The sequence below is a fragment of the Lepus europaeus genome, chromosome 13 (genome assembly GCF_033115175.1).
Source record: "Lepus europaeus isolate LE1 chromosome 13, mLepTim1.pri, whole genome shotgun sequence".
Classification (NCBI taxonomy): Eukaryota; Metazoa; Chordata; class Mammalia; order Lagomorpha; family Leporidae; genus Lepus; species Lepus europaeus.
Genome location: NC_084839.1, coordinates 28,941,956 through 28,955,231, shown reverse-complemented (window position 1 = coordinate 28,955,231; position 13,276 = coordinate 28,941,956). Strand labels below are relative to the sequence as shown.

Sequence of the window (13,276 nt, the reverse complement as noted above, 5' to 3'; positions counted from 1 at the left end):
AAAGAAACGAGGAGATGGCTAACAGCAATAAAGGCTGCTTGCTTCAGTGCCCACAACACCGTACACTGAACACCCAGTCATCTGTCCTCAACCAAGACTGAAAGCATGTCCTTCTTTCAAGTTTTTGCTAAAACTCTCATGTATCATATATCAGTGCAGCTCTGGCCATTGTGGCCAAAGGGGGAGGGAACTAGCAGATGAAAGACTCCCCCCTCTGCCTCTCCCTCTCTCTGTAACTCTGAATTTCAAATAAATAAGTAAATCTCTTAAAAAAAAAAAAAGCAAAAAAATTCACAAAATGAACAAGAACAGTGTTTGTAATTGGGGGTGGGGCTATAGCTGCTTTTAGCAACACAGAGAAAACAATTTTCCTACAAACACACTACCCTGATCTACCTAAGTACATACCGAACCAGACTGAAAAGACAACAAAGGTAAAATACTATCATCAGTGATTGAACAATTTTCAGAAAGATGGTTTTTACTAATATAAAATGGGTAAAGCTGACACAATCATTTTAAGTGACCATATATAGCTGCTGCCTTCTCATGCAACAGACAACTAACAAAACACAATGAGGCTTAATCTGCCAATAGTTATTAAGAGGCACAATTAGGATGCTAAGTATACCCAGTGAAATATAATGCCTTTTAATGTCCTATCATAGTGCTAAATTACAAACTCTTCAAGGGGAATACAAAAAAGATGGGTAAGAGGACAATATCAGAAAAATTCTATTAAAATCCACATTATCATACATGATTTTTAAATTATCAAAAGTAGATTTGTTTTTTAATTTAAAAGTGTTTTTACTACATTGTTACCATTTAAGTTTTATATACTGTAAATATTCAAAGCCAGAATCAAGTCCTTTTCTCCTGTTCTCAACTGATCCAACCTAATCATTCATTAGAAGCTTAATTTAGTAGATACATATATATTACATAAAGCCATTGGAGATCTGAGTTCTTATCATAGCTCTGCCACTGAACATCAGGAAACCTCACACGTATCACAGTCTCTGCTGACTCTGCTCTCTCCATTTATTGAAAGGGTAATCTGAGGGTACAAGTGTGACAAGAGGTTAAGAGATTGTGATTCAGCATCCCATATTAAAGTGTGTCAGTTTGGGGGTTGGTGCTATGGCGCAGTAGGTTAATCCTCTGCCTGCAATGCCAGCATCCCAGATGGGCCCTAGTCCTAGTCCTGGGATGCTCCACTTGCGATCCAGCTCTCTGCTATGGCCTGGGAAAGCAGTAGAAGATGGCCCAAGTGCTTGGGACCCTGCACCCGTGTGGGAGACTGGAAGAAGCTCTTGGCTTCAGATCAGCAAACCTCCGGCTATTGTAGCCATTTGGGGAGTGAACCAGTGGATGGAAAACCTTTCTCTCTGTCTCTCCCTCTCACTGTCTGTAAATTTACCTCTCAAATAAATAAACACAATCTTTAAAAAAAAAAAAAAGTGTGTCAGTTTGAATCCCAGCTCTGCTTCCAATTTTAGCTTTCAGTTAATACACACCCTGGGAGGTAGCAGGTGATGATGGGTATTAACGGTTGGGTCCCTGCCTTGAACAGGGGAGACCCCAGACTGAGTGTTCATCTCCTGGCTTCAGCCTAGCCCAGCCTCTGTGGGCACTTGCAGAGAGAACCAGCAGGTGGGCGATCTCTTTCTTGCCTTTCAAAAATAAATAATTTTTTTTTGAGGGGGTGGAGGTGATCTGAGCTAAGAGCCCCTTATAGTAAGCTCTTAAAAATCTATAAAGATAATATCAACAAGTTAATAACTCTGATGTGCCTAGAAAGATATGTTATAAACTATATCCCACTTAGCAACAGATTCCAAATTCAACAATTAAGCCTGCTTGAGATTTTCTAAGATAATCAAGTTAGTGATAATTGTCCTGAAACATCTAGCTCATATAAGGCAATTTGATAATGAATAAATTATGTTTTATATTAATGTACCAGGCTTCTGAGGTAGAAATACTGTATCAATTTATAAATTTCAAGGTTTTTTTTTAACCTTAGGTAACAGAGCAAGTTGTATTTTGGCATTAGAGCAAAGTGTTTTTCAGGAACCAAATAAGGCTTAAGTCATAATCCAAGTGTAAAACCTAGGAGATCAAAGAGCAGCAGTGCTGCATGAAAACAGAAGGCTCCAGACAATGTGCCAATGCTTTCCTCATAAACACTGGAATCAGGGGACTCAGCAGCTTGGTCTTAGTCCTGTTAGTGCTAAGTTGTCAATGTTAAACTCCAATCACTGTTCTCCTTCTCGTACCGCAGAAAAAATAAAGAACAAACTAAACAATTTTAAAGCTGAATTCTAGGGCTGGCACTGTGGCATGCGGGTAAAGCCACCACGTGCGGTGCCAGCATCCCATATGGGCACCCGTTCGAATCCCAGCTGCTCCACTTCCGATACAGCTCTCTGCTGTGGCCTGGGAAAACAGAGAAAGCTCTTGGCTCCTGCCTTGGGATTGGCTCAGCTCTGGCTGTTGCGGACATCTGGGGAGTGAACCAGCGGATGGAAGCTCATTGGCTCGCATGCTCTCTCTCTCTTTCCGTTTTTGTACTTCTGCCTTTCAAATAAAAAAATCTTTAAAAAGGTAGGAGGGCAGGGTAGGTAGCCATAGCATTTCTTTCATGTCACAACATGACCTTGGGTGTAAATGACATTGGATACAGTCTTGTTATCCAATAGGCTGTGTCGATATGATATGTTCAGCCCCTAATAATAAGCAGGGGGTCGGCACTGTGACTTAGCAGGTAAAGCTGCTGCCTGCAGTGCCAGCATCCCACATAGATGCCGGTTCGAGTCCCAGCTGTTCCACGTCCAATCCAGCTCTCTACTATGGCTGGGGAAAGCAGTAGGAGATGGCCCAAGTGCTTGGGCCCCTGCACCCCCTCCCTTCACCGCCATCGTGGAGGACCCAGAAGAAGCTCCTGGCTCCTGGCTTTGGATTGGCACAGCTCCGGCCCTTGCGGTCATCTGAGGAGTCAACCAGCAGATGGAAGACCTCCCTCCCTCTCTCTCTCTGCCTCTGCCTCTCTGTAACTCTGCCTTACAAATAAATAAATCTTTGGGGAAAACAAACAAACAAAACCAAAAAAACAGCTCATGCTGGAGTTCAATAAAAAGAACAAAAAACCTGAAAATCCTACACAAAAGCTAAAGCTGTTATTACCACGTGCATTTTATCCACAACACAAGTCAGACTTATTCTCAAGAAAAAAATGGAAACCAATAAAAGCACAGAGGCTAGGACAGAAATACACTAAACCAAAATTAATTTAAACTGGCAGAACAATAGGAGTAGAAGAAATATTTTTGCCTCCTGTCTACCTAAGGACCAATGTGACAGAAATGAACATGCACTTTTGCCAATTTTGATCTCTCATGGCTGGTATGAAGTAGATGCAGCAGCACTGGGCTCGTGTACAAACGGACATGGAATCACAGGTTATCTCTGGCAGGTGCATGACACTGCTCATGTCACACAGAACTTCTCTACTTCAGACGGATATACTGATTACCCCAATTTCATCATTACACAACAAACACATGTATAAAACCATCACACTGTACCCAGTAAGGATGTGGAATTATATGATATTCAAAAACACAATCCTAAAATAAAAACAAAATCAAGGCTAGCTTAGCCGTCTAATTTCTTTCAATTAAGTAAAGAAAATGGGGGGTGGAGGGTGGAAGGAGTAAGATGGTTAACAGACATCTCCTTTCTTCTCCTTTTTCTACTCTGTTAATTTATATTGCGGAACCAGTGCTGTGGCGTAGCGGGTAAAGCTGCCACTTGCAGTGCGGGCATCCCATATGGGCACCAGTATGAGTCCCTGCTGCTCTACTTCTGATCCAGCTCTCTGCTATGGCCTAAGAAAGCATTCAAAGATGGCCCAAGTCCTTGGGCTCCTGCACCTGCATGGGAGACCCGGAAGAAGCTCCAGACTCCTGGCTTCGAATCAGGGCAGCTCCAGCCATTGTGGCCAACTGGGGAGTGAACTAGTGGATGAAAGACCTCTCTCTGCCTCTCCTCACTCTGTGTAACTCTGACTTTCAAATAAGTATCTAAAAAAAAAAAAAAAAAATTACATTGCAAAGCACTTCTACTTTTAGGGGACTTGAGGATAGAGCCTATGAAACAGCATTTTGCAATGTGTAGGAAGATGCTAAGTGGTAGTACAGTATTAAATAACTGAATCACACAATGAGGAAGCAGCTATGAAGGAAAAGTTCTCAGTAAGCCTTTGGCAATTCTTTAGCACTGGTTAAATTTCTATTAAAAATAGGGAGAGGGATCTGGTGTCAGTGACTATTTCTATTTTAATTTGTGAACTTCTTGCTATTTTATGTTCCTAGAAAAGGCAAAATTATAATGACAGAAGAACATATCCAAGGATGCCAAAGGTTATGGGTGTGACGAAGGCTTGACAGCGAAGGAGCAGCACTAGCACGCAATAGTTGGTAGGGTGATGACACAGTTTGTTGTTCTGTCCATGACTGTGGTGAAATAAATTTAAGCATATTAAAATTCTTGGAACTGCACATCCAAGAAAAATAGTCAAATTCACTCTGATAATTAAATTATAAAAACAAGTCATTGTATCATATGGTAATTACTACTCTTCAGCTTCCTTTTCAAAATTCAATGGTATGTCTAAACAGTTTTTTTTTTCACCTAAAAATGCTGACCACTTTTACTCTTTTCCATTGTTGTACACAGATATACTGTGCCTTAAACCATCCTCTGTGACAGACATGTATTTTATTTTTCCAAATTTCTCATTTTACAAACAAAATCTGGGAGCAATTATTTAGGATAATGCTTCTTTGTACACCTTAGAGAACACTATTTTCTTCACAATAAACAGATCATCCATTTCTTTTATTCATTTTTACTCTTCTGTATATGCCAAATTATATCAGTAATATTAATCATAAGTTTTTCTCAAAACAAAATGTATCCTCTTTTTAAAATGCTATTTGATCTGAAGAAAAAGTCTAAACAAACAATAGTACAAATATAATTGGTATCAGATCTAAAAGTTTTTCCTCACAGGTGTCCAAGCTCTATGGTCTGACAAAGAATTTCTACTAAAAAAAATATGACTTTCAGTTTTCAATCATGAAAACTACTGGACTTACTTGATCAGATTCATATAATTTAATTCTCTTTTGGATCTGGGTAACTTCCAAAGTAATATAGACAAAATGCACCAGGACGTCGTGGCTCAACAGGCTAATCCTCCGCCTAGTGGCGCCAGCACACCAGGTTCTAGTCCCGGTCGGGGCACCGGATTCTGTCCCGGTTGCCCCTCTTCCAGGCCAGCTCTCTGCTATGGCCCGGGAGTGCAGTGGAGGATGTCCCAAGTGCTTGGGCCCTGCACCCCATGGGAGACCAGGAGAAGCACCTGGCTCCTGCCATCGGATCAGCGCGGTGCACCGGCCGGGCCATTGGAGGGTGAACCAACGGCAAAGGAAGACCTTTCTCTCTCTCTGTCCACTCTGCCTGTCAAAAAAAAAAAAAAAAAAAAAAAAAAAAAAAAAAGCACCAGGAAAGAAAACAAACTTAAAACCCATTCACTATTGTAGAAGTTTTCCAGGTTTCCAATTTTAGCTGGGCAACAGGTCTAAGGGATTACTAGAGTAACATGCGAACATGTTTGTAGTCCCACTCTGTCATTCTCAGACCAATACAAAAGATGTAAGATTTTCTAGTAGTAACTGATTATCAAGCCAACCCAGAAGTGTGCCTACTTTTAGAAAACTTCTCCCTAGGATTACAGATTACAGATTCTTTTTTTTGTTTGTTTGTTTGACAGGCAGAGTGGACAGTGAGAGAGAGAGAGACAGAGAGAAAGGTCTTCCTTTGCCGTTGGTTCACCCTCCAATGGCCGCCGCGGCCGGCGCACCACCCTGATCGGAAGGCAGGAGCCAGGTGCTTCTCCTGGTCTCCCATGGGGTGCAAGGCCCAAGCACTTGGGCCATCATCCACTGCACTCCCGGGCCATAGCAGAGAGCTGGCCTGGAAGAGGGGCAACCGGGATAGAATCCGGTGCCCTGACTGGGACTAGAATTTGGTGTGCCGGTGCCGCTAGGCGGAGGATTAGTCTGTTCAGCCACGGCGCCGGCCAAGATTACAGATTCTTATATACAAATAAAATAAGTTATACGTCCAGAAATATTTAGGCTGTGGCATCTGTTTTCTACTGAAGGATATCCTCAGAGACATATTTGCAGTTGCCAATATTAACACAGAAAATAGTGACATATCCCAATGGAAAGAATGGGGCCATCAAAGAAAGAGGTACTTTTCTCTGAAGGGAGGAGAGAACTTCCACTTTGACTATGACCCTATTGGAATAAGATCAAAGTCGGCGAACCCTAAAGGCTTCCATAGCCTTGGCAACTCATGACTAGAGCCTAGGGAGATTACTGACGCCATAAACAAGAGTGTCAAATTGTTAAGTCAACAACAGGAGTCACTGTGTACTTACTTCTCATGTGGGATCTGTCCTTAATGTGTTGTCCAACTAGTACTAAAACAGTATTTTTACACTTTGTGTGTCTGTGTGGGTGCAAACTGATGAAATTTTTACATAGCATATACTGAATTGATCTTCTGTACATAAAGATAATTGAAAATGAAAAAAAAAAAACAAACCAACCTGGTGTTAAATTGGAAATTGCATACAAAATTAATCAATTTTTTAAAAATATCATGTAGGATCTCTGTCTTTAATGTGCTGTACTCTGTTATTTAATGCTATAACTAGTACTCCAACAGTATTTTTTCACTTTGTGTTGCTATGTGGGGGCAAACTGTTGAAATCTTTACTTAATATATACTAAACTGATCTTCTGTATGTAAAGAGAATTGAAAATGAATCTTGATGTGAATGGAAAGGGAGAGGGAGCGGGAAAGGGGAGGGTTGTGGGTGGGAGGGAAGTTATGGGGGGGGGGAGCCATTGCAATCCATAAGCTGTACTTTGGAAATTTATATTCATTAAATAAAAGTTTAAAAAAAAAAAAGGAAAATAGTGACATAAAAGTCTGAGTTACATAATTGCTTTTTAAAGTAAAATGTCTGGAAAGTGAAATATAGACATATCTAGGAAGTAACTTTCTATTAAGTCTATAATACAACAGCAACAGTGATAATGAGCACCAAATTCTTGTTTCTCAGAAATGGTCAGACAGGAAGAGGGCACATGCAACTCTACCTACTGAGATGAAAAGGAGGAAAAATCTCTCTCATGGCCAATTTACTCTTGTTTGAGTCCCAACATAGAACTGCACCAAACGAACGTGTTTTTTTTTAAATGCAAATCCGATCAGATCTCTGCTGACAATCTTTCCGTGCTCATCACCAGGTACTTGCAAAGGTAAGAAAATCTGTGATCACTCTTCATCTTCCAGTCCCTGAATTCCTCTTTCCACCTGGACTACAGCCAGGGTAGGACCAAAGCTCCTGCAGTTCTCTGAATACATAATGCTTCCACTGACTGCTAACATTGCTAGCCTCTTCATTTAACTAATTCCTAGGTATCTGCTAGACTTTCAAACCATCGCTGATTCTTCCTTAGTGTCTTACACTTTTTTTTTTAAGGTTTTTAAAAATTTATCTGAAAGGCAGACAGAGTTACAGAGATACAAAGAGAGATCAATTTTCTATCTGCTGGTTCACTCCCCAAAAGGCCCCAATGGCTGGGGCTGGGCCTGGCCGAAGCCAGGAGCCAGGAGCTTTTTCTGGGTCTTTCATGTGGGTGCAGTGGCCCGAGCACTTAGGCCATCTTCTGCTGCTTTCCCAGGTGTATTACAGGGAACTGGATTAGAAGCGGAGCAGCTGGGACTCGAACTGGAACCCACATGGGATGCCATCTTCACAGGCAGAGGCTTAACTACTATCCTACAAAGCCAGCCCCTTTTAATATGCTATATCTCATGCTATTAAAAGTGGTTAATGAGACCAGTGCTGTGGCAGAGTAGGTTAAGCCTCTGCCTTCAGCTCCGGCATCCCATATGGATGCCAGTTGAGTCCCGGCTGCTCCTATTCCAATCTGGGTCTCTGCTATGGTCTGGGAAAGCAGTAGAAGATGGCTCAGGTGTTTGGGCCCCTGCACCCACATGGGAGACCTGGAATAAGCTCTTGGCTTCTGGTTTTGGATTGGCCCAGCTTTGGCCATTTGGGGAGTGAACCAGCAGATTGAAGATCTCTCTTTCTCTCTGCCTCTCGTATAAATAAATCTTAAAAAAAAAGGTTAACTAATTCCCCTATGTATATGTCTCCTAAGGAGATGCAATTTTCCTGTTAATGTACTCCTGAACATTCAGTAAGTAACTGCTAAATGCATCAATCAGTAATGTTCTTGTTACCAGGATAAACCTCATCTACTCAATATGATCATGGGGGCCAATGTTGTGGCACAGCAGGTTAAGCCACTGCCTGCAGTGTCTGCATCCCACATCAGCTGTTCCACTTCGGATTCAGCTTCCTGCTAATGTGCTTGGGAAAGCAGTGGAAGACTGCCCAACTTTTTGGGCCCCTGCACCCACGTAGGAGACCCAGATGGAGTTCCTGGCTAGGGCCTGGACACCCCCAGCTGTTGTGGCCATTTGAGAGTGAACTAATGGGTAGAAAATATCTGTCACTCTGTCTTTCAAATAAATACATAAAATGTTTTTAAAAACATGATCATGAGTTTCTAATACATCAACCAGATAAACACAAATAATTTGTCCTTCCACCTTCTTAATACTATCTTTCCATCTCCTCTTATAAAACGCTTCAGGCTTGGGGAATGCTAACCTACAGACTCTCCTTCATTCTTTGAATTATCATCAAAATGTCAATAATAATCACTTTATGTAACCACAATTATTGCATAGAGATCTGCAAAGGACACAGTGAATCTAGTTCTTCTTTGAGACTACCAAAGATTTGATAGACTTCATTTGAAAGAAAAAATATTACATGTCTTTCGTAGGAAGGAAAGGAGAGGAGAGAGCTATAAAGAGGGCGGAGAAATGACGAGAAGGTGACATTAAGTACTGATAGGTTAGCAAAGAACGGACTTCATATGTTCTCCACATGCCCAGTCTTGAAAGTAAAACAGGGATGTAATGACACGGCCCTCCTGTGTTCTCCTTCTGATAAAGGCTTCACAGCACAGCAGAGACCAAGAGGGATCTCAACGAAGAAGCATATTCAAACATACTAGTACTGTTTCTCTACTCAGAAAAGCGGAGTTACTAAAACATTTCTGTACAGCCTCACTGTCAGTCAGCTGAAGGAAGCTCCATCAACAATCATCACAAACTTTAAAAGCGTGCTTGTCAAGTCTGAAGTGTCATTTTTTTCCAGATGATCAAACAGAAAAACAAAGAGCTCTAGTTAAACAAAACACAGTTATTCTCTTTTTGAAATCAAACTTTCCTGGCAAATTAATTAACATGTTTTGCACAGATTTCTCTTCTCTAAAAATTATATATGTTATGTAATCAAGTAAAAGAGTAATTTAAGAAAAGCAAGAAGAGTAAAGAGACACTCTAAGCAACCAAATTCCATTCATTCTAATAAGCATATTCTTCGACTATCTTAGAATTTACCACATAAACTCCATTTATACTGGATCCAATAGGAATTACAGCATAGGAAATAAAGATAGATAATTCTATTTTATTTTATTTTTAGATTTATAGCACTACAAACTTGTAATACTGTTTCTAACCGAGGCAATAACTAAAACATTTCAAATTAATATGAATTTTTTTTATCTAAGAAATAAAATAACCTTGGTTTAAAAATCACTCAAGGGGCTGACACTGTGGTGCAGTGGTTAAAGCCCTGGCCTGAAAAGCTGGCATTCCATATGGGTGCTGGTTCTAGTCCCAGCTGCTCCTCTTCCAATCTAGCTCTCTGCTGTGGCCTGGGAAGGCAGTGGAGGATGGACCAAGTGCTTGGGCTCCTGCACCCATGTGGGAGACCCAGAAGAAGCTCCTGGCTTTGCATTGGCTCAGCTCTGGCCGTTGTGGACACCTGGGGAGTGAAACAGCGGATGGAAGACCTTTCTCTCTGCCTCTACCTTTCTTTCTAATTCTTTTAAATAAATAAAATAAATCTTTTAAAAATATATGAAATTTTTTTACCTAAGAAATATAATAGGCCAGCTCAATAGGCTAATCCTCAGCCTGCGGCGCCGGCACACCAGGTTCTAGTCCCGGTCAGGGCGCCGGATTCTGTCCCGGTTGCCCCTCTTCCAGTCCAGCTCTCTGCTGTGGCCCAGGAGTACAGGCCCAGGAGTACAGTGGAGGATGGCCCAAGTCTTTGGGCCCTGCACCCGCATGGGAGACCAGGAGAAACACCTGGCTCCTGGCTTTGGATCAGCGTGGTGCGCCAGCCACAGCGGCCATTGGAGGGTGAACCAACGGTAAAGGAAGACTTTTCTCCCTGTCTCTCTCACTGTCCACTCTGCCTGTCAAAAAAAAAAAAAAAAAAAAAAAGAAAGAAATAAAATATCCATGGTTGAAAAATCACTCAAGGGGCCGGCACTGTGGCATAGCGGGTAAAGCCGCCGCCTGCAGTTCTGGCATCCCATACGAGCGCCAGTTTGAGGTCTGGCTGCTCCACTTCTGATCCAGCTCTCTGCTATGGCCTGGGAAAGCAGTAGAAGATGGCCCAAGCCCTGTGGCACCTGCACCCTTGGGGGAGACCCAGAGGAAGCTTCTGGCTGTTGCGGCCAATTGTGGAGTGAACCTGTGGATGGAAGATCTCTCTCTCTCTCTCTCTCTCTTTTTCTCTGCCTCTCCTTCTTTCTCTGTGTAACTCTGAATTTCAAGTAAATAAATAATCTTAAATAAGAAAATCACTCAAGATTCTATAAATTGTCAGCATTTAGTTACAAAGTAACATCATCATTTCAAAATACAGATATTTAAAGTATAAAAATACAGGAAAAAATTTCCCCTGATGTAGGCAATGTCGAGGCTGGCCAAAAACTACCTGTTTACTGCATATGCTTATGGCAGGAGACAGAGTGGCCAGAGAAGAGAATAGGACATTCACTGAAGATGCATCCCAAAGATATTAGCTCAATTAAAGAATCAAATGTTTAATTAAAACATATTATCTTTACACAATTATGCTGGCTTCCTAGGTTAGTAATCAGGGGAGTACAAGAGAAGATGGAACCAAATATATTACTCTCTCTCAAATAACAGAAAAAATATCGTACTATCAGAGAAAACAATCCCTTATATTTTCCTTCCCTAATAACAAGAATAATATGAACTTGTAGCTGTTCTCTCTCTGCCAACTGGCTCTCCTTCTCATTTCTTTCTTTTCACTGTCTGGCAGAAACCATTAGTTTTTTAAGGACATAAATCAACACAGACAGGGTTATTTGAGCAGTTAATTTTCCCTAAAAGGTGAAGACTTCCTCTAGTCACCAAATCTCTGTCATTGTTTGAGCTACACTATCTAAGTTTCAGCTCCTTAAAATCTAAGCGAGAACACGCAAAGCAAATACAGTACAAGAGGGTAAAGAATTTTAATTCACTACAAAGATCACTGACAAAGAAATATATTTCTACTGGAAAGATAAGTGCCTTAAAAATCAAACAGGCCATCTTTAGGAGAAAAGAACAATCACTGAACAGACTGCTAACAGAAAGGAAAAGGTTTTCTAGGTTAGAGTTCTAATAATAGAATTCATCATATGAGTCTACTATTATAAACTTAAACATTCTTCTGTAAAGAAATAATTTACTGTAACTCTAAGTGAATGCTGAATCCTTTGACTTCTAAGAACAATCATAGCATGAATTATAATGTATCAAAATAAAACAGAAGTAACCCACAAGCCTAATTATTCTTCCTCTAAAATTCTACACTGCAGATGTTTATATGAGGTTTTTATAAACTAGAAATCTTGTAAGTATCCACTAATAAAATGTTAAGTGAAATAGAGCATTTATATACAGCAGAGAATCAGAAATGTTAAGGACAATGTCAGTGAAATGTATTTATTGGCACTGAGAGATGTCTCTGACAGTAATACTGAGTGCAGCTAGCTAACAGTTACTTGTCTAACAGATTGTGGCATCATTTAAGAAATGGCTGTAGCTACCACATCATATAGGGCAATGTCTGATAAGCCACTGAGGATAAATATTTCTGAGTGTAGGATTCAGATAGATACCGTACTTTAGAATTTAATACAAGGATAGCATATATATGTTTAAATAACATGTATCATGGAAACAAAAACACCTAGGGAGCTATTAAAAAAAAAAAAACAAAAAAACAAAAAAAACAAAACACTGTTAGAAGCAAGATCAAGAGAAGCCAACAAAGTAGAGTACCTTAAACGGTTGGTGTAGGTATCAACACAAGTCTTCATTTTGGCTAATAATGTACCAACAGAAGTTTGACACTCTGACTGTTCATCTTCCTCTTCGCCATTCTCTGTAGAAAGAGGCAGTAAGAGCGGCACCATGGATGTACAAGAAGCAATGGCGCGGAGCAATTCCAGCAGAGCTCGATAGAGTGGCACATGTCTTGCCATGTCCAGTACTGTAAAGAGGTAGGAGAGGGAAAAGGACAAAATGAAAACACACGCAATATGAACAAGGCCACAGCAATGCAGTTTCTACCTGGATCTCAAGATTGACTGGTTAATCAGCAAATGGATGAATATAGCAGAAGTTGATAACGCACCAATGGACAAAGTAAAATAGGTACTTCGGGAAATTAAAAAAAAGTATTAGATACAGAGCTATTGGGAAGACTACAAAACCTACCTAATTAAATTACCCAGAAGAATGAAACATAGTCCAAATAATACATTATAGCAGTAAATACATCTATTATTATGAAGTAGAAATATATATATTCTTTATATTAAGTTGAAATGACACTCATTACACCTTATATAAAAAACAATAGGAATATAGCTTGCTGAAAATGTATTTCAACAAATCAACTTTCTTGTTAGCAAAAAAAATACGTTGACTCTGATCAGCTGATGGAAGATTTCTCTTTCTCTATTTTTCCCCTCTTTGACTAACAAATACATCAATAATTTATTAGCAAAATGCCTGCATTCTGTCACACTAATATCACTCATTACCATGAACAAGGATGTTCAATAAAACACATTCCCAATATTGAAATTTGGAAACGACCTATACCCAAATCATTCTATTCCATGTAGCTTTAAAGAGAATGAAGTGGGGTCCGACGTTGTGGCATAGT

The 13,276-nt window shown here is 40.4% G+C and overlaps 1 protein-coding gene across 8 annotated transcripts in view; it reads right to left on the bottom strand.

Moving 5' to 3' along the window:
• BIRC6 (baculoviral IAP repeat containing 6) overlaps positions 1-13,276 on the bottom strand; it is a 255,529-nt gene that overhangs the window by 26,854 nt on the left and 215,399 nt on the right. For all 8 annotated transcript variants that reach the window (XR_009867792.1, XM_062209232.1, XM_062209225.1 and 5 more), the window contains one exon: positions 12,385-12,595. Coding sequence is in view for 7 of the 8 variants with exons in the window: in XM_062209232.1 (XP_062065216.1) it covers positions 12,385-12,595 (211 nt within the window). In the remaining variant the exon portion in view is untranslated. The remainder of the gene's footprint in view (positions 1-12,384; positions 12,596-13,276) is intronic.